The 21,006-nt window shown below is 40.2% G+C and overlaps 2 protein-coding genes across 2 annotated transcripts; one reads left to right on the forward strand and one right to left on the reverse strand.

Moving 5' to 3' along the window:
• Positions 1 to 436: 436 nt before the first annotated feature.
• On the reverse strand, positions 437 to 11,668 carry pde6c (phosphodiesterase 6C, cGMP-specific, cone, alpha prime). The gene is made up of 22 exons (XM_004567511.4): positions 10,983 to 11,668; positions 10,241 to 10,393; positions 9,299 to 9,388; positions 9,018 to 9,158; positions 8,849 to 8,923; positions 8,668 to 8,732; positions 7,727 to 7,793; positions 7,451 to 7,498; positions 7,209 to 7,358; positions 6,809 to 6,952; positions 6,424 to 6,489; positions 6,149 to 6,304; positions 5,540 to 5,647; positions 5,334 to 5,443; positions 5,165 to 5,252; positions 4,973 to 5,073; positions 4,732 to 4,839; positions 4,507 to 4,570; positions 4,122 to 4,196; positions 3,913 to 3,996; positions 2,696 to 2,849; positions 437 to 2,606 (listed from the first exon to the last, which is right to left on the reverse strand). The coding sequence occupies exons 1-22, from the start codon at positions 11,448 to 11,450 to the stop codon at positions 2,554 to 2,556; spliced, it is 2,568 nt and encodes an 855-aa protein (XP_004567568.1). The 5' UTR covers positions 11,451 to 11,668; the 3' UTR covers positions 437 to 2,553.
• A 6,125-nt stretch (positions 11,669 to 17,793) lies between these two features.
• On the forward strand, positions 17,794 to 20,382 carry rbp4 (retinol binding protein 4, plasma). The gene is made up of 6 exons (XM_004567510.5): positions 17,794 to 17,945; positions 18,228 to 18,330; positions 18,441 to 18,577; positions 18,689 to 18,795; positions 19,347 to 19,559; positions 19,812 to 20,382. The coding sequence occupies exons 2-6, from the start codon at positions 18,229 to 18,231 to the stop codon at positions 19,847 to 19,849; spliced, it is 597 nt and encodes a 198-aa protein (XP_004567567.1). The 5' UTR covers positions 17,794 to 17,945; position 18,228; the 3' UTR covers positions 19,850 to 20,382.
• Positions 20,383 to 21,006: the final 624 nt, after the last annotated feature.

Raw genomic sequence — 21,006 nt, forward strand, 5'->3', positions numbered from 1 at the left:
GAGGCCTCAGCAGCATCCTGTCCTCTCTATGCAACGCACACGCTGGATTGCACTGCTGCAGCCGCTTTTAATTGTGTTATTTTCCTACACTTCAATGTGCAATTTCCAGCTTTCTCCAGGCGGAATTTGCACACAGCAGGTCACAGGCACAACACTGAGCAGAAAAGTGAGATGGTACTGAATCGGGCAGGGATCACAACCAATCCACTGATCCTCTTTCCCCAATGGCTCATCCAGCTTTGGAGCCTCTAAGATCCCCCGGTGATATATGGCTTTCCGACGAGCACTGTCGCAGCTAAGCCCAGAGGATCTCAGGTTCACTCTCTGCCTGTGTTTAATTTTAATCGGCATAACTCAACTTGCGAAGAAGAGAGAAAACGTCGCCTCTGCACGTGCTGTCCTATTTTCAAGCCCAAAAAAGCGATGCTCTTTACTCTTTTGCATCCATAATATCCTTTATTTGCTTACACATATTACATCTCATGACTCATACAGAGGTCATTTCATACATCAAATGATAGAGCTCTAATGTCTGAATGACAGTTGATGGATTAAGTAGAAAGTATATAGTGCTTTTTTGTGTCACACAAATGATCCAAAAGAAAAGCCAAGGGGCTGTTTTTTTTTTTTTACATAACTGGAGACAGAACTGATGGTGTAAGATTTCATATAAAATGTGTGCAGCAAGATAAGATTATGAAATCACTGAAACATATCTCTCACATTTCGTAAATGTTTGTTTTCTTGCACAGTTTTGGATCCAGGGATTACAACGGCTCCTCGCTTCACCTCAAGCAGCAGACAAGGTAGTTTCCAGGTACTCCCAAAGCCCTTCTGATAGGATCAAGTGCCTCTGATTGATGCCACATTGATTAGAGGAGACATTGCGTAACAGGGAGATGAAAGCCACAGCCGCAGTGCTAACAAGAAAGTGCACTCTGCTTGCACTGTAAACTCTTACGTTTTCAGCCCAGATCGGTTCAATTTGGTTTTACGTGGGTGGCATAGATTTACACTGAGTTGAGCAGTTATTGCCTTATTTGTCTCACGGTTACATCAATGAAGAAAGAAGGAGACGACTTTGGCCTGTACCACCGTACAATCAATGATGCTCTAGCTGCATCTTCACAAAAACAAGTCTCTGCACATATATATGATAAGCCTTTTTTTTTTACCTCCTCAGTAAGACGGTTATTTAAAGCTGTGTGGATCGCAAACACTGGCAGGCAATCAAATCCTCTTACAGAAGAGGTAGATCTACTGCAACGCTCGCCTGCTTACAAGAAGCAAAAGTTGCCTTTACAACCTTCAATAAGTTTATACAATTTACATTTTACAATTCCTATGCCATAAACTATAAACATGTGAAATCATTCACATTTAAAAAGACTTTTAAATGGAATCGATAAGAAATTGTAAGTTCAATCTTAATACCCGTGTAGTAAAATTGTGTCTTTTCCCAGTTCAGCGCAGCTCAGAGGAATTCATCAAAGCTGACGATAAAGTTCAAAACACAGACTCGACGTCTGGATGTGATTCTAGTGATAATTTGTCCTCTTTCAAAGCTCCCCTCCATCCTCCTTCCAAGACAGTCCAAGTACAAAATACTCAAATAATCAAAAAAAAAAATATAAGTATATATAGATATAGTTGCATATTAAAATACAAACACCTTCACACAGCTTCTTAGTGCCTTTTGAGGTAAGAGACATCGGTCTTTATTTCAAGACAGTGCGTTTCTCACTATTACATGCATTCCTTGCTTTTCACCACTAAAGCATTAACAGATCCCTCAGATTGCAGCTTTCCTACTCTTAATGTGAAGGAATTCATTTCATACATTCCCTTTAGCCCCTTTCCTCAGGTCCGTAGCCATGACGTTACATTACCCTCACTTTATCACGTCTGCCACTGTCAAAATAGCAGCAGCTAAGTGCGTTGTGCGACCTACAGTATTAAAATATACTGCGTGTTAACTGACTGCCAACAGGAGCGCTCTCTGAATTGTCTACTGCAGCACTGTACATGCTTTGGCATGTGTACACCCCACACGCTGCACCCTATCTGAACTACACATAACTAGTTTTTCCTTCCTGAATATTTAAGTTTATCCAGCCACACTTTTAAAACATGTCAGAAATATTTTTGGTTAACGCTAAGGAATTTTTGCGACAGTATGATTTTTCTTTAAAAATGTCCACAGCATTGTTCAGCAGGAAGGAGAAACGTGTCTTTCAAAGTCGAACAGCTTCTCTTCCAGGTTTCACGGTGAAGTCTCTGACTCTTCCCTCCTTGAAGAAAAGGTTAGGTGGGTCTATTCCAAACTGCAGTGCAGACCAGACCTGGCAGGCTACACAGAACCAGACTAGACCATACAGGGCTGGACCGGACTACATGAATGAAACAGCGAATAACCAGAACTATAGCGGTGTAGGCGAGACCACACCGAGGAAAAAGCTTCGATGAGATGAGCTTTCAGACCAGGAAAGACTAGTGTTGTCTAGATTAGTCCTAAACAGACTGTATCAGTTCAGATCCAAGCACTGGTGGAACTTAACAGATGGTGCACGTCTTTGATTTCCCTCCTTCGCCGCCGCCACCACCAGCTAAATATACAAAGAAGAAAAAAAGAAAAAAGAAAGATGAACTCTTCTGTCGAGCCAACAGATTAATGATCGCACAAAGATATTCTTACCTTTCTTGGCTTCCTCTTCTTCTAGTTTCTTCTTCTCATCCTCAATGGCCTTCATCTTCGCGTTGTATACTTCAGCCAGCTCGTTCCAGTGTGCCCTGTTATTGTTCAGGCCGTCAAACATAGGCTGGATCTCTTTGTGGAACCTTGAGAATTCCTGGGAAAAGAAAAACAAATGAAATGTAAGTATGTGTTACTTATGTTATATAATAACTGGAAGAATGCAGTTTTTTCCCCCCTCTTGCACTAATATGTTCTGCCTCTTACAGCACCGGCCTGCAAGGACAGCAGATTCATGGATGTAGCCTTTGTGTTTATTCTAGTGTAAATACCATCTGGTGACAAATTAACAGCAACACTAATTACTTATACACGCTTTCCAGTGATGTAGAACTGGTGCCCAAACTTGAACCGAGAAAGAAATGGCTGGGCTTAAAGTCAGAACCAGAAAGCATGCTGGGTATTTGAAGGACGCCTGCTATAAATTTACTGATCAGGTACAGACAGAGTCCTTTGTTTCTTTGTGCCATGATTAGGAAAAATCCCAAAGGTGATCACTCAGAACATGCCTGTGTCTCTTCTCTGTGGACAAACAGACCCAAACCACACCAGCACGGTGTCCCCAAAGGTCCTGTAGTTTCTTTAAATTTCTTCACCTGTCGTGTAGCTGGCCTTCTGGGCTCAACAGGTAATCTCAATACATCCTGTTACACAACCTAAGATGGTTGATGCTGCTGTGCTGCTTTCTGTAAAGCTAATAATGACACTGCGTGTGAAATTGCCAGTTTGCAATCGGCACCAATGTTTTTGCTCCTGCGCTGTGCAGTGACGTTTTGGTGTATCGTTTTGGTGTTCAACTTTATCACCACAGAGTCCTCTCTGTTCTAATTATTATTTATGAAATATGGGAACACTTACACCTGGCTTTTCATCGAGCTGTTCAGGAGGGCTTGAAAATAAATATTATTGCCTTGGAAACACTATAAAGGCTCCGAGTAAAATTAATGACTGTGCTAAGTTATTTTTGTTTGGCTCTGCCTTTCTTAAAGGCCCCTCACAGTAGGATTACACAGTTGCAGTAGTATTAGCGCTTGTTTAAAAATACAGATAAACTACTGCAACATAGACCAGACTTCCTTTCTTGTCTGTTTCACTACCAGCCTCCACTAGTCATCTTTTGGCACGGCGGCACAGTGTAAAAAAAAAAAAGAAGTTTTCACCTTGTACACAAATGAGCACACAAAGTCGATGAAACCACACTGCATCTTGGGGAGCTGTTCGGCACAGTTTCTGTCCATCATGGGCTGAGAGAGACAAGAGGAAGAGTTTTCAGGTGAAAGAGGGTCAAACAGTTGCTCTGTAATGCTAAAAAACAAACCAAAACGTGAACGGACAAGAAGAAAGCCACAGGAGGGGGTGCGGCTCTTACAATTGGTTGCTGGTCCAAAACACTTCTCTCCAAATCGCCCTGTTCCCAGAACTCAGCAGCCACCATCAGAGCCACCTGCAGACAAAACAGGGCGACAAACAGAACAAAGCGTGATGATGCAGGGAAATCAAAGGCACGCAGTGGCGGAAATACAGCATGAGCGCGTCGAGTTATTTTCAGTACTCTTCAAACTACACATGGGATTTCACCGGCTCAGGTCAGGATGTCTTCTAGCAGCTATAAATATGGAACTTTTTTTACTGATATCAAACAGAATAACACAAATAGCTTATTTCTTCCCGTATTAGTGAGAGTTTTTATTTTCTTGTGAACTTCACCTGATATTTTGAAATCAGGCCATGTCAGCGCTGCAAAGGTCACCCACCTTGCTCTGTACCTCCCAGGGCTTGGTGATGGCTGACAAGTCACAACCTGTCATCATCATGGCCCTGAAGGTGTGAGACAAACACACAGTCAGAGGGACAAAGAAAAAAAAACAGGACGTGCAACACGCTGATGATTTGCCGTGGCCTGCTGTCTCAGAAATCTCCTCATCTTTCTAAAATCAACTTGACAGACTTTTCTCAGCACGTTAAATCAGTTTACATACATGACGATTTCCTTCCTGATGGGGTTGGTGGAAACAAAAGCCGTGGCCTCTTTTTCGTCTGTCATTGGCTCCGTGGCATTCACGATGTTTTGGAACATGGTTCTCTTTCTGTGTGGAGAGAAACAGGTCACATCAACTGGGCTGCTTTTTTACAGCTTTTGCGATCACGTCTTCGACTAGCCGTTGTTTTACGTCTCGCATTAACTGTGGCTGCAAAACGGCCGATCTGCAGCAAACCTACTTGAAGTAAAGCGCCAGATCTGTGGCGATGATGCAGACGTCGAACAAGTGCTGCACATTCTCAAACTGACGCTTCTGGAGGTTGCAGAAGATGTTCAAGCTCTGCGGGAGATCATAAATAGTGATCAAACGCGTGTGTTTTTCCTTTTTAAATATCACAACTGAAATTACTGGACAAGAAAAAATGTCGTACCTCCTCCCCCATTAGAGTCTTGCTGTACTCCAAATGGTGTCTCTCCATGATGGAGGAGCCATGAAGTCTGGCCAGAGGAGATGAACTCCTACAGGGGGAAAAAAGAGACAGTTTAGACACTGGTCCATATATTGCCAAACACGATCATAAAAGAGTCGGTTTGACTTGCTTTGTCTGGTAGAGGTTGTTGGTTCCTCTGTGGTCGATATCATGGCAGAAAGCAGCGGCCACCATGGCAAAGGCATCGAGATCAGTGTAGTATTTCCTTAGCTTTCCTGTCTGTAGTAAAAGAAAGAGTCAAATAAGAGCTTAGAAAAGTTTAAAAGGCTTGTGCTTAATCTATGTAGCAAGAACTGGATGTTGTGCAGGCCTTACCTGCAGCAGGCAGAACATAGTGTGGCCTACGTTGAAACCGTGCCTCCAGTTGTGGTAGGTAATGGCACGATAACCCTTCCTCACGGTGTACATCCACCTGGTCAGTGTCTGAGGGGGAAAGGGAGGGTTCGGATTTAAAAACAAAGCAAAAAGGAGAGGAAATTGTATAGCTGGTGCACTTTCTTTTCATGCCTAAGGAAAGCAACTCTTGCCCTACAGCACTACAGAGAATCACTCATATTTGTAACTGCAGTACAGCATGGCACGCTTCGACAGTCTAATTAAGGATCGCATCCACTTCTTTGTTCCCAGTGAAACAGAGCCATGGCAGCTTGCCTGTTGCCAAAAAAGATTCACAGATGATGGCACGAACATTCTGTGTCCCCAAGGCTCGTCTCTTCTCTCATTATTAATAAAATAGCAGCAGTTTTAAGTTCCAAAGGATTTGGAACATGATGATCATCTTTATGTTTGCATCAGAACTTTGCTTCGGGAGCATTTAAGGACAAGAACGCCACGTCGAGAAATGATAAAAGAACTGGGAGAGCAGTTCGAGCGCGTCTTGTTTGAACAGGTTTATCAAAGCAAGCGTCTGATTATAGGACTCACTTCTGCGGGAACTTTAAACTTCTCGACGACTCCGAGTTCGAAGAACATGCGAATGCCGGCTTTGATGAGGTCGAACTCGGTCACGGGGAAGTCGCTGAAGGAGAACAGGTACAGATTCTCGCCGTTGACGTTGTCTGCCACCGGGATGTTTGCCCTCTGAACAGAAACACATGACATGCGTGGCTTATTCCCTGAAATGCTTACAGTGTCTTTCTTGTGGACCAACTTTATTTTGGTTCAAACTAAATGAAACGATTGACTGATGAGCAGCTCACCAACAGTTTGTACATCTCTTTCTGGTCGCAGTCTTCAGGATCAGCATCAAACTTCTCCTTGGTGTTCTGGTTGTAAACGAGAGAACAAGCATTTCAGCTGATATTTACATTGCATGTTATGTTATACTTTCAGAGATTTCAGACAAGTACTCCCAGAAGTACCCTTGTAAACTCTTGTCAAATCTTCTCTTGCCAAGTGGATATATCATCCATTAGACCTCCTATCAGTTCCCTAATAGCTGGTAATGTAGGACTGCTACTCAATAAGCTTTTCACAGTGCATTACCTTTTGACTACTTTAAATCCCTGCTTAAATTGCTTCTCGAACAAATGCGGAGAGGTCAGAGGTAAGTTTCGGGAAAGAAAAAGGCAAGGTGACGCTAACCAGAATGGACTGCAGCTCATCCGTGGTACATCTGGTCTGGTACATGAGCATCTCCTGGGCGATATCCTTCCTCCACTCCATACGGTTCAGCTTGTCATAGGTGTCACAGTTCAGCACTGACCAGCCGAGGAACTGTGTCAGGGCCTGGTGCAAACAACGAGATCAAGAAAGCATGAGAAAAAAGAAGCAGGATCTACTGAGCTGTGACCCCGCATAACCCTGATTTACATCAAACTCCTGTAAAAACACTTTCCCTCGTGTAATATATGCGTAGTAATACAGCCAACATGCAAATTCATGCAGTTTTCTGCTACAGAGAAGGAGTGCTAAAGATTTACATACAAACAACAACATGACATTGTGTGTGAGGGTCACAGCGAGGGTGAGAGAGGACGCCAACCTCAGTGATCTGTTCGTCATATTCATCGAACGGTTTGCCGTCTTTCCTGTTGAAGAACGTGGCGATGCCCACGATTTCTTCCTTCTTGTTGACGATGGGCAGCGACAGGACGTTTTTGATGACAAACCCCGTCTCGTCCACAGCCTCTTTCTGAAAGACACGGCGATGTGTTTTATACGTTTTATGTTTTCGTGTAATGTGCATTAACCATCCAAGCACAAAGAGAGGAAAAAGTCCCGCACCTGGAAAGTGAAGTAGTCGTCTGCAGCCACATTCATCATGTTGCAAATCTGCAAGCAGTCACAAAAAAATATTTTCACATGTATCAACAGTTTTAATCAATCTATCTTTGATTGTTGCATGTGGCCTTTAAAGTTTGCAGATTGTATTCCACATAAATGCACCGGTTATATGCACAACTGGTTTTTAATCAGACCGCATCAGTTGTTGTTGGGTACACAGGTTACTTTCATTCTTTGCTCGTTTTGGTAATTCAGCTAAAAAGAAAATGTACTTACAAAGCCATTCTCTGCCACATAGGTTGGTAGGCCGCTAACCAAAGCCCAGTGATCGGCTGGGGGACCACTGCAAAAAGAAGCACACGCAGCAAGGTGAATTTGAGTGAGACACATATTAAACAGTGGGCACTCTTTCAAAGCAGACTTACTCATATACACCTTCTTGTTAGTCTTCAAATAACATTCATCAGACCCCCCCCCAGAATTACTTCTTATCTAAATAGAAGATTAATGTTGTGGGCAAGCGTGACTGCTTCATCTATTTTAAAATGTACTGACTACCTGCAATTTTGACCATTTTGTACATGGACTAGCTAGGACTTTTATTTTGAAAAATATAGCCTCTCAAATTTATAATGTTCTCAATTACAAGTCAAGGACACATACTCGCAAAAAAATTATTTGCTCCCATAAACATGAGGTAATAGTTTTGAGTAAAATGCAACTGAAATATAAAAATGAAATGTTTATTTCTTAAAATAATTCATTCTTGTGGTAAACTGACTCAAGTACGTTTTATTTGACCAGATTCCAGTCGATTTAAAGTTGTAGTTTGCACTTATGTAACACAATTACCAGGACAATTCACATGTAATCAAATTGTTTATTAAAGTAATTGTACTCAATTTAATTAGTAGTTTGACTTGTTGTTAAATTACTAATTAAATTACAAATGAATATCATGATCCTAACGCACTGCTGTGCCAAGACGAGCTCTTTAAACTCTCTATAGGCTCCTCGTTAGTGACTTTATTTTTTTTTATTATTCATTTTGGGTAATGTAGTGATGCCAGAGCTGACAGGCGGGAAGGAGAAGAAGTGATAAAGAGCAGAAAATTACTTACTTAAAGTCAGCGGTTTTGGGAAGTGCACTTTGGCTTTTATGTTGTATATTGAAATGAAATGTTTGAGTGCATTTGTATGTAGCCGGTGTTGCTCACGGTATGACTTTGATTTCTTCTTTGCCTTCCAGGAGGTAGTCAATGATCTTGTAAAAGTTGACTTCCTGTACAAAAAGCAAATGATCTTGATGATGATCTTTGCAAAAAAAAATGTAATTAGGTAAAAATGCCACATGGAAAAAGAGAGCTGATTTAATGAAGATATAAATGAAAGTCTTACCCTGCCGTCTGGTGTTTTGGGTCCTTTATAAGGTTCCACATCTCCAAGTTTCACCGGCCATTCATCATAAAATTCCTGGAGGAAAATAAAACCCAGGAAATGACTGCATCGGGTTATTTATGTGTGCAGCTACCTAACTGCATAACTGAATCAATTCTGCAAAACCAACCTTCTCTTTGGTCATGTCCAACAGACAGACTGAGTATCTTTCACACTGTAGATAGGTCCTTACGGTGTACAGTGCTTTGTGGAACTGTCTCTCAATGTCTGTCAACTCCTCAAACACTTTACTGGCTGACCAGAGCAGCACCTAAAGTCAGAAGTAAAAACGTGAATGCAGGAAAGCATGTGGGGGAAATGCTTGTTTTTGTTTTTTCTTTAAATACAGATTTTAAAGGAGACAGAATCATCAGTGATTTTAGACTGAACACACGGCACAGTTGGGTTTACCTGACTTCTCCTGGATTCCACATTCCACATGTAGGCTGTGTAGTGCTGCAGGGCGATGACTTGAGCAAAGTTCATGTACTTGTGGAAGAGCTAAGGACCAAATCAGATTAGACAGCAGGTTCAAAGCTGTGACACATGAGAACCTTTACTGCTACAGTGCAACTTCGCAACACGATTTTGCGTATAACGGTAACTGTGTAGGAATAATATGATAGAAAGCAGGTGAAATCTCATTTCACTTTGATCCTAAGTGCGTGGGTTTTTTTTTTTCTTAAATGCTGGAAATTACTTTTGTATGGTGCAAGATTTTCATCTTAGGAGTTAAAGGCTTTGCCCTGCACATCATCAACCAATTCTCTCCTTCTGAAAATCATCACTGTTACCAGACACTATCGCCAGACTCCCAAGAGTCTGTAAAAAAACCACAATTTCCTTCTGACCCAGTTTAATCTTCCAGTAATTGTACCTCATTGTGAGCGTATGGCTTCAGAGGCAGTAGTGAATGGTCTCTGATGCAGACTACAGAGATAACAGAATCATACTTAAATCTTTATGCCTTACTTAAACGTTAGTGCTCGAAAGCAATCGCACCGAGTCACTCAGGTCTGATTGGCTCCCACTGACATAATTGAAGTGTTTTGCACCCCACTGGTAAGATGTAATTACGCCAATAACCTTTATTTAGCTGCACAGTTCAAACGGCTTGAGCGCAGGGTTTTGAAAGTAAAAGAAGAGCAACTATGCATGTGTTTAACACAATTACTGCCAAATAAGATGCAGTTTAGACGTTAAGACAAAGAGGGCGTAATAATCGTTTGATGACACTCTAATAACATTATGTAATGCCACACGCTGAAAGCCATTAGGGATAAACCCATATATATGTATGTATATATATATATATATATATATATACACACACACTTAAGCTTGTATCCTTACCGCCTCATCTTCTGGAGTGAAATGCTCTGCTCCTATTTTGTTTAGCGCCATGACGACTCCAAGGCACTCTTTTTCAGCCATCAGAGGGAAGGTCATCATGCATTTGGTCTTGTATCCAGTCTGTTTGTCCACGAAGTCAGAGAACTTGTTATTCTGAGGGGAGAGAAAAAGCAAATAACTTTCAGCACGTCTTATTAAACCAAACTATTTATTTGAAACTACAAAGGCCGTGAAATTTTCATATGTTCATCAACTACCAAAACCTTTCATTTTCAAACAAACAACTACATTACATTTTTATATAATTAGTAACTGTCTTCAGTTAGAAGATGAAAACAATCAGTGCTGCAGGCACATTTTTGCAGTAGATGCAGACACATGACAAATAATTCTGATATTTACCTGGTTTAGAAAAAACATGGCACGATGTGAAAAATATGTGAAAAATATATGTTTCCTCTCTGTTATTAGCTTATTTCGGTATTTACTATAGCAGGACCCTTATTAAATATAAATAATACAGGGAAGATGAATATAAATGTAGGAAATAGATACAAACTATGATATTGCCTCTTTTATATAGTAGCTGATTTCTGTATGAAAGCCTTTATTTAAAAAAAAGAAAAAAATATTTTATTTAGTCATTATTGTTATTATTTATTTATTTTTAACCTAGATTATTACTTTTTCTTTGAGTTTGTTTTGTTTATTTATTTTAGCACAAAACGTCACAACTCCTCACCTTTGACACATCAGGAACATTCTGCGTTTTTTTGGAGGTGGCGGTAAAACCGACAACACCGATCTCCAGAGGAAACACGATTTCGGTCTGCGGATCGACCAGGTTAGCCTCATACTTGGAGGTCGGAGTCACGTCAAAGAGGCTGGTGGCGAGCTCAAGTGTTCCGTTTCTGCCTCGACACATGTAGAAACTGAGCCTGTCAGCCTGTATGATGAGGGCCACTCTCTGCAGCACTTTGTGGAGGGCCTGCTCCATGTTCTCCGGCTTCTGCAGCTCCTTGACGAGCTCGAAAATGATGGCGGATTCTAGCACGGCGTTAACATCCTTGAACGAAGCGGTGTCTTTGATGTCCACGTTGGCCTCAAAGGAGGCGGTGAGAGCTTCAGCGCGCAGCTTCTTATCAAAGTACTCCTTTGCAAACTGCGGGTTGTTTTCCAGATATTTTTCCACACTATCCTTGTCTGCCATTTTTTCTTTCTTTTTTATGCCACAGTCCCCCCCTTTTTTGTTTTTGTTTCTTTTAAAAAAGCATCACCTGCAGGGAAAAAAGTGCCAAGCTGGAGGGTAGGAGCTGTGCTGGGGCCTGCAGGGGTGGATGGATCAATAGTGTCCGTTTGAGCCTCTGTGCATCCTCCTCCGCGGTCCCCAAAGGGAGTAACGCATCTCGTGGCAACCGACAGACAGAACAGGGCAGAGTGCGGCTAAGAGGCTGAAAGGATCAAAGTGGCGCTAATTAACGTGACGTCATGACATTAAACCTCCTGCTTTAAGCGTCCTTAGGCCGCAAATCCCAGCCTGATCATTTTATATTGGGCAATCCTTGCTATGTGAAGCTGGAGGGAGGAGAAACAGATTGTTGTCAGGTCAGATGTCAGACTGGGCATGGTGGAGAGGTAAAGAATAACAAAAGGGAGCTGTCACTGAAGAAACAGGGTGTCAGGCATTTTGGCGAGAAACTAAAGTCCACAGACCTTAGTTACCTTTAGGACAGGAAATAGCAACACAGGTGTTACCAATAATGCTAATTTATCCCCTGCGGTTCAATAGGACAGAAGCTTCATTAACGTCTTAGTAAGATGCTGTTACCTGTATTTATCTGATTCGGTTAAAAATAGCTGCCATGAAATTGGTTGATACTTGCATCCCTGCAGCTGTAGGGGGATTAAATAGCTGGCCAGCACCCCAACTAAAAATTTGCCCCCAAAATAAGTGTTTTTTTTGCCCTAATATTCATTTCTAGCTGTATATAAGAGTCACATCAGTGAGGATCCATCGTCTAGTGGTTTACACATTCAGCAAACAGGTGAAAGGTTGCTGGTTTGATTCCAGCCTGAGACACAAATCCCCTGTGGGGTTGTGTCAGGAAGGGCATCCGGCGTCCAACTCTGCCAAAACAAAACATGCAGAGCTGCATGCTGTGGTGACCCCGTGTGACAGCGAGCAGCTGAAAGTAGCTTTCTACGAGATACACAGCAGTATTCTATCACTTCCTCCACCAACCTACAGGCAAGCCATTCCCAAATTCAGTTTTATTTATACGGCACCAAATTACTACAACCGTCTCACCTCAAGGTGCTTTGAGATATAGACCCTATGATGATACAGAGACAACAAAAAACAGTCAGATCAAGTCACATCAAGAGTGCTGTGGCCCACTCAAAAACCACAAACTCTCATGGGGCCCACTCAATCTTAAATCTTCACTCTAATCAAAATACAAGACAAAGTGATGTTTTACCTTGAAAATATTATTTAATAAGCATAAACAACACAGACTGTTGGCTATAAATTACTGGCTAGTGCTACCCAGTAGTAATGTTGATATCAATGCAACACCAAGCAAATGCAGAGCCAGTATTGCTGATATCAATACTGATAGTAAAACCTTTAACTTCAAAAGGCAGCTTGTGTAACTGTGTTATGATCTATTACATGAATCATCAGCAGTTCGCACATTTTGAACACATTTTAAATGACCATCAAATCAATGTGACTTTTACTTTCCACAACAATTAGTTAACACAACAAAACAGCTTTTTCGGTGCTTATTATATTTTGAAACTGTGTTTTTTGGGTTGGGAGTTTTTTGGTTTTGTCTCTTAAGCACTTTGGGTCATTTTTCATAGTGAGTGTTTGAGGTATATTATTGTAATTTCCAAATAAAATAATTAATTCAACACAACTCAGTGGCCTACATCCTGAAATAATAGGATAGAGACTGGTATCCTATTATATTGATTGATACTATTGTGCTAGTATCACTACTACCAATACCTGCATCGGTATTGATACTATCAATATTTAAATAGATCTGCCCAGCTATACTACCCAATGCATGAACCACTCACCACTGGGACACAAACTCCAATAAATCTAGGTCAGAGTAATGAGTAATATCAAAAACTAAACATCTCCAATTACCAGTTTTAATTCACTTTTTATATAAATAAATACATTTATGTAAATATGTAACGGTGCATACTAAGTAAGCAGTTTTGAACTAAATTTATGTTTTTCTGCAGTCCACCAGGAGCCCGGCCCACACTTTGGGAATCCCTGCTACAGGCTAATGTGCAGTCACTGTTAACTGTAGTTATGAATTAAATTGAGGGCTTTCCTAGCGAGCCAACCTTGCTTTAGGTTTGTCACTGTTGTGTTATTGTGGTTGCTGCTACAGTGGAGGAAGTAGTTTACTTAAATAGCATCAGTCTCTGGCAGCGATTGTGTCCCTGGCCATAATCGTCTATTTAAAGCTCACAGTGTGTGGGCAGCCTACCTGCGCTCTAATGAAACCTTCGTGGAGGCATCAGTGCTGGAACTGGAAATTGGTCAATTAGCTGAACTTGGATGGGTACAAAACAACCATGGCTGGCTATTATTAACCGAACGCCACTGTCTGGTTAGCTGCTGGCAGGTCTTTGAGAAAAGGAGTGTCCCATTTTTTTTTCTACTTATTTATTTATTTTTTTGTTTCTGCTGTAAGGATTAAGGAGACAAGCCTATCAAAAGTGAGAACTACAAAAGGTGTGTGTGTGGGCGTGCGGATTTAGCAGGGTTTGTGGAAATAAATTAGACTAGTCAATTTCACAGCGGGAGGAGGTGGTTGGCTTCTAGTGTGTGGAGGAGGAAGGACAGGCAGACAGAAAATCAGCTATCAGATGGGTATTTTCTTGGTTGTGTATTCATATGTGTTTTCTACAAATATATAAAAAAACATTTTTATTATATTTTGTGTGTTTTGAGTACTTTTCAGGATATGACACTATGGACAAAAGGACCAGTTATTTTGATCTCTCTGCAATTCCATTCATTCAGTAGTAGTTCAGTAGCTGAACATTTGATACCAACATAATTCAGGTCCTGTCGGAATGTATTTGCACATTTATTAGACGAAGCACTGTGAGATCAAACATGTCCAAACACAAATTTTCTAACCATTGCACTTTATCTGCCCACCAGCACGGACGGAAAGCAGCTAGCTAGTACAGGCCTCAGGTGCATAAGCATTATTAGGAATTGTTTCTTTCTGGATACAAAGACACCAAATTTGCCAGTCTAATATACTTTTTCTTTCAAATATGCCCTCATTTTATTCATTATCCTTTCTTTTATTTCCTTTTTTGTAAGATTTTTTCACCTTTGATTAATAAGCACACACTACTCAGGTGTTTGTTTGTTACTTTTACATGATCCATGCATACTAGCAAACAGAAGGAGATGTTTTTATGTGCAGTGCATGCTACTGTAATAAATCTTTTTGATCTTTCTGATAGTAGTAGGATATCAATGAGGAGGTAAAGTTGTGTTTAAAGGAGTCATTCTTCGTGACATGGCAGTATGCATTGCCAGCGGATTATCATTTAAGCACATTTTTATCTATTAAAGCCATCCGTCTTTTTAGTCAGTTCAGGTTTGCATCTTGGCTGGAGCCTATCCCAGATGTCATAGGGCGAAAGGTGGTGTACACCTTTGACAAGTTGCCCATCTATCATAAGGGCTAACACAGAGAGACAGAAAAGCACTCACACCTACAGCTAATTTATAATCACCAATTAACCCAACAGCATGTTTTGGACTGTGGGAGGAAGCTGGAGAACCTGGAGAGAACCCACACAGGTACAGAGAGAACACGCAAATGCCAAACAGAAAACCCACCTGGCAGCTCAATGGATTCACATCCAGGATCTTCTCAATGTTCTTCATCCATTGGTGCTAACCATGCCCTCTATTAAACATAAACCTATATTTAGAAAAGGATCGGCCATGGCAAATTATGCACACACCAGGCAGCTCAGCTGTCACACATGAAGTCACACTGTCAAAGTTAAATCAGTTTTGATTAACACCAGGTATCTTCAGGAGTCCTGAATTTGTCACAGCTTTTATTTTATTATTAGCTCATCTAGCCAAAGGACCCATGAGCTTGTGGAATCCATTGTGTGTCAAGAGAACGAAACAGTATTAGTTTGAATTTAATCAAAATTACATACAAGGATCTTATACAGAGTCTTCAGCCAAATTGTGCCCAAAGTCCAGGTCATATTGTTATTTTACAGACACATTTTCACTCCTCAGACTATTGGCTTGTATGTTTATATGTGTCTATGTGCTATCTCCATACAATCTGGGGCATGGTTAACATTAGATTCTTGATGTTAATAAAATGTGGATACCATAACTGCATATCGTGATCATGGAGTGTTTTTACTACCACTTCTAAAGACCCTAATGATATCACACATAGATGATATTCTTAATGTAACACTAACTATTACCTTTTGTTAATGTCCACATATGGTAACATTACCAATAACAAATAAATCATGAACAGAATTTGTAGCAAAATCAGAATGATTTTATAAATAATGCAGACAGCCGATTTGTGTTGATAATTATTCATTCACTGTTTGACATCATTGTGTTTTTGGACCTTAAGCTTCACAGATGTGAACTTGTTTTACCTTGGTTACACAATGTGTCCTCTCCCCCCAACCCCCACGTGCACTATCCTTTATATATCCCAAAAGGTTGATTATGTACATCTGGACGTAGCGTTTTCAGTGGGAGAAATGTTTCGTCACTCATCCGAGTGACTTCTTCAGTCTCTGTGCTCAGTATCCTTTATACGCTTACATAGGTTCAAGCTTCAAGGTTCTTTATTTGTCACATGCATAGTTATACAAGTATAACACACGCTCCTCGACATGTGCAAAAATGGGGGGTGGGGGTGGTAGAGGAAGAACATTATATATATAGTATATACATTAGGTGAATGTGCAGTAGTAGCAGCAAGCAGGTGAATTCTGTACATATGTAGAGGAATAGAATAATAACAGAAAAGACAGCAATTAAAAAAAAGATACTATAAAATAATTATGAATGCCAGTAATTGGAACATAAGAAAGTTGTAAGCATTTTGCTAAATAGGTCGATTAATGATTAAAAACCACTGCACTTAATGGATCCTTGTGAATGATTGATCTGTTTGGATAAGATGAGATGAGATTTGCAAATTGCACTCCTAATCATTTAATCGTGATCAAATCTGTACAATGTATATCCAATACATCTTGACATTGTCAGTCCTACATTTTGGCCCTTAAGGGCACAGGTAGGGGTGGAATTTGATTGGATTATGTTACAAGGGGACATACTACTCTACCCAAATTCAATCGGCGCGTGTTCAGTGCTTTTGCCCTCTTCAAAGCTCCAAAGTTCAGATGGGGACTGTGGATGTAGCCATGAGGTGTTTTACTCAAGTTCCAATTTTATACAGGGATTTTTACTAACTTACTTTTCCATGAGAAAAAAGAAACTCGCTCTTACTTCAAGCACTACATTCCTATTCACCAGCACACAATAAATGTTTAACGCACAGACAAATCTGGCAGTGCAATGTATATAGCTTCTTGGCCAGCGTTCACAACTGTGAAATGTTACAGCACCTCTGGCCAAATTCCAGGAGCTATTATTTCTACTCAAGAGTGATTGCCCTGTTTTTCAGCTGGCCAGCTCTTTGGTTATGCAATCTGCAGATGTTTGGCTTCACTTTTGCTCTTCTTTATTCAGCTGAGCTCTCAGAAGACCGGTTTTACGATCTTAGTGAAAAACAACAGCATCGATGTATTTAAAAGAAAAAGCCCCAGCAGACGAAAAACAGACCTGTCTTAGAGAGTAGAGTAGGTATTTCTTTTTTATGCCAAAGTGTATTTTAACTGTGCAAACCTTTCAAAAAAACAAAATAATGCAAGCGTGAAACATTTGGGAAACATTGTTCATGCCTGATGGCAATCGAGCACGATCCACTTTCTTCAGCACAAGAACCGATCGATAAGCTTCTTTTGTGTTCAGCTATGATCGACAGCATTAAGCGCTCTGGATTTCATTGACATGGATTAATCCCAAAGGTTAAAATACATAAAGATCAGCTTCCATATATGTTGTGCTAACAGTTCCTATCATTATTGACCTCCGTTTGAAACTTCAGACTTTGCTTTGAGAAAAGACGTAATCACCTTTCTTTCGCATTGATTATTTTCTGCCGAGCGTGGACTCTGAGCTCCAGTTACACAAACACGGAGCTGGAAGATGAAAACAACTGATGCAATAACACAGATGCTGGTCAAAGCGTGCTTTATGATTTCTTTGGCAAATACAGAAAGAACCCTCCCCCCTCAAAAAAAGATATACATGTAGATCCGATCTTTCTGGTTCTACCAGTCATTGCATTGATAAAAATAGGAGATTGGGAGGGGTGGTCCACCAAATGTGCAGAACACATAAATCAATAGGAGTGGGGTCTGCGGTTATGTAAATGTTTGTCCAATGGAAGGCAAACTCGCTGTGGGGAAAGCAGGGGCGCTCTGGGTCTCCAGAAGTTATTATGTAATACTGGCCAGCTGTATTTAAGGCCAGTCCAGACTGAAAATCAGAGGATTTCTTTGGAGTCTTTGTGGTATCAAGGTACACACTCATATGGATTGTTTTTTGGGGGGTTTTGCTTTTACATTTTCAGTCAAATATTTAAAGATATATCATTTTTTCTGGTATTGGTTTTATTTTTTAAACACTATTGTAGCCCTGTGGAAGTACTTTTTGGAGTTTCATCACATTCTGCTCGTCTTGAGGACTTGCAGTGCAGTGTGCATGTCTGTATTTCTGTTGTTGTTCTCCATTATGCCTCCTTTTTTTCTCTAACTGTCTGTGGTCTGTGCCTTCTTTCTCTTCTTCTTTCCTCGGAGGTAGAATGCTTCGGTACGTTGTAGCCCTCTCTCTCCTGGCACTGTCCTGGGCACAGGACTGCCAGGTAGCCAACATCAACGTCATGCAGAATTTCGACAAAACTAGGGTGAGTTGAAAAATATTAACTACGTTGTTATTTAAAAAAAATGTTTTACATAATTTCTGAGTAGTACTATTCCACCGTGATTTTTCTTTAATGTGTTCTTCTACTCGTAGTATGCAGGGACATGGTATGCTGTAGGGAAGAAGGATCCAGAAGGCCTGTTCTTGCTTGATAACGTCGTAGCCCAGATAAATATTGAAGAAGATGGCAAAATGAGTGCCACCGCCCAAGGCAGAGTCATCATCCTCAAGTAGGCTCTGTTCTGTGGAGGCTTTTGCTTTGAACGTGTGCAATTTGCAATATGAGATTTTTTTTGTCTCGCATTTTTTGTAATGACTTATTCTCTCTGTTTGACCTCTAGCAACTGGGAGATGTGTGCCCACATGTTTGCCACATTCGAGGAGACTGCTGACCCTGCAAAGTTTAAGATGAAGTATTGGGGAGCTGCATCCTACTTGCAGACAGGAAGTAAGTTATGAAGTGAAAAGCACCTTTAACTTTCATGTTGAATCAAATTTGTCTTTGTTCAGACTTTAAAAAGAAATCCTTTCAACAATGAACGACCAGACACTGTAATTGTTACTTGATAGTCACCACCAAGGGGGTTTTGACCTTAAGCCAACTGATAATATAACATAATTATCAACTGCTGCACTTAATTCGTGACCCCGGACACTGGAAAATGAATAGTGTTTTGTTGAGTTCAATTTTAACGTCAGGGGGTATGACTATGTATTTACTGTGTTATTAAAGAAAAAGGAGGTTAAGTAATAATTTTAGACACGGGATGCAATCACTAAAACATCAGTATCCACCACTGGATCAAACAGCTGTATTATTAATATTACTTTAATGTTTTTTTAAGTGAAAAAATATACATATATATATTTTTTTTTTTCTGTTATTTTGGCTTCATACTTTCTTTGTTGTTTTTTGTTTTTCTCAGTATGTAAGTTGAAAATTTGTAAATGAATGGTTTTGCAAAAGTAACCTCTCCTCCACACTCTCCGTGCTCTTAGATGATGACCACTGGGTTATTGACACTGACTATGACAACTACGCAGTCCACTACTCCTGCAGACTAGTGGACGCTGATGGCACTTGCCTAGATGGGTACTCCTTCATATTCTCTCGTCACTCAACTGGCCTAAGGCCAGAAGACCAGCCAGTTGTCCTCCAGAAGAAGACAGACCTCTGTCTGTTGGGTAAATACAGACGGGTTGCACACACCGGTGAGTTGACTATGCTTTGATTCTTTGATCTGTGGCTTTTATCAGTCCGTCATTCAATAGGGTAAAAGACCAAGTGAATAATTGACTAAATTAAAAGGTGAAAATTCTTGTGGTCAGTGTCTGCCTGGCCTATATTGCCAATATTTTCAGAAATATAGGAAAATAAAATGCTCAGTACTAACGCATGCAGGAGATAAAGATGTTTAAGCTACCATATAGTTAATAATGCTACTTATCTCCCTTGTGTTGCAGGCTTCTGTGAGAGTGGCACATCTCTTGACCCACAGTGACACTTTGCTGATCTTGGATTGAATCCCACTGCTTAGTCACCTCTTCTGTCTCCATCTCTATTATAAAAAAGCAGCACATTCTTCTTTAAAAATGAACCAAAATTGAACTATGAACAGCCACATTTATATAGCTGCAATCTCAAATTAAAAGGAAAGATGGTTGTTATTGTTCTCTTCCTATATTCCCTCATGAGTACCATTAAAACAAACAAACAATCAGAATGACAGAATTATGCAATCAGCCCTCTCTCAATGTGACAAACAATTATCTGTTAACCTGGATTTTTAGCAGTACTGCAGCTCTGGGTAAGAACCACTATGTTTATTATAAAGAAAACACTGGTTCAGTGTTCTAATGAATGCACAGTATCTTGTAGTCCTCGAGGAGATATTGTTTTTTAACTATACATACACAGATACACATTAGCTCATGTGCTATATATTTATAGGGTCATAAAAGAGCAGTTAAGTTGTTTCTTTTTCATATGACGTTTGCTTCTTGATCCAGTTTTTGAAATAAAACATTCATACCACTGTGGCTCACTTCATTCTTTATTGCCCTTTAAATATTTATCTACGTTCCTGGATCGCAAATAATGAATTCGTGTCGTTGCTTTTGGATTCTGTCAGACAAAACACATCAAAAGTACAGCCAAGTAGAATTTTTTGCTTTTTTAAATCTTTTATAATTGCGCTACAAGAAAACAAAGCAAAAGGGGAAAAACACAATGGTACAAATTAAGCTTCTAGCTATGGCTTCTTATATGTTTGTTAAGCAACTAGCATGGAAAAGTGGGAAAATATATTTATAATTTACACATACTGCACATTCTGATCAGTGGTGAACATCAGTTTATTTAATATGATTTTTGTGGAAAACAAGAAAATGATGCTACCATCTTTTTTTTTTTTTGTAAATGGGTACGAATTGCTAAATTAGTAAGCATGGGGTGTGAACTTCTTTATGCTTCTGCAAGTGAAGTTGCCATAAAAAGAAATAACACAAGAATCCCTGCTTTAGCTGATAAGCTTTGTGAACACTGTACATGCAAAATAGCAACATGCTAGCTGACATTTGCATAGGTTAAAGTTTGCCTGGAAAACAACTGATCTTGTTGTATAGATTGATATGAACCCCTCCAAAATATCAACAACTA

This window comes from Maylandia zebra, linkage group LG8, assembly GCF_041146795.1.
Source record: "Maylandia zebra isolate NMK-2024a linkage group LG8, Mzebra_GT3a, whole genome shotgun sequence".
In the NCBI taxonomy this organism is placed as follows: Eukaryota; Metazoa; Chordata; class Actinopteri; order Cichliformes; family Cichlidae; genus Maylandia; species Maylandia zebra.

Excerpts from the sequence above, each read along its gene's own strand:
- pde6c (XM_004567511.4), bottom strand. The coding sequence starts at position 11,450 with ATGGCAGACAAGGATAGTGTGGAAAAATATCTGGAAAACAACCCGCAG. Across the intron at positions 5,444-5,539 it reads CTATGTTCTGCCTGCTGCAG|ACAGGAAAGCTAAGGAAATA; the intron begins GTAAGGCCTGCA and ends CTTTTACTACAG. Across the intron at positions 4,840-4,972 it reads GATCTGGCGCTTTACTTCAA|AAAGAGAACCATGTTCCAAA; the intron begins GTAGGTTTGCTG and ends CTCTCCACACAG.
- rbp4 (XM_004567510.5), top strand. The coding sequence starts at position 18,229 with ATGCTTCGGTACGTTGTAGCCCTCTCTCTCCTGGCACTGTCCTGGGCA. Across the intron at positions 18,331-18,440 it reads AGAATTTCGACAAAACTAGG|TATGCAGGGACATGGTATGC; the intron begins GTGAGTTGAAAA and ends TTCTACTCGTAG. Across the intron at positions 18,578-18,688 it reads GGCAGAGTCATCATCCTCAA|CAACTGGGAGATGTGTGCCC; the intron begins GTAGGCTCTGTT and ends TTTGACCTCTAG.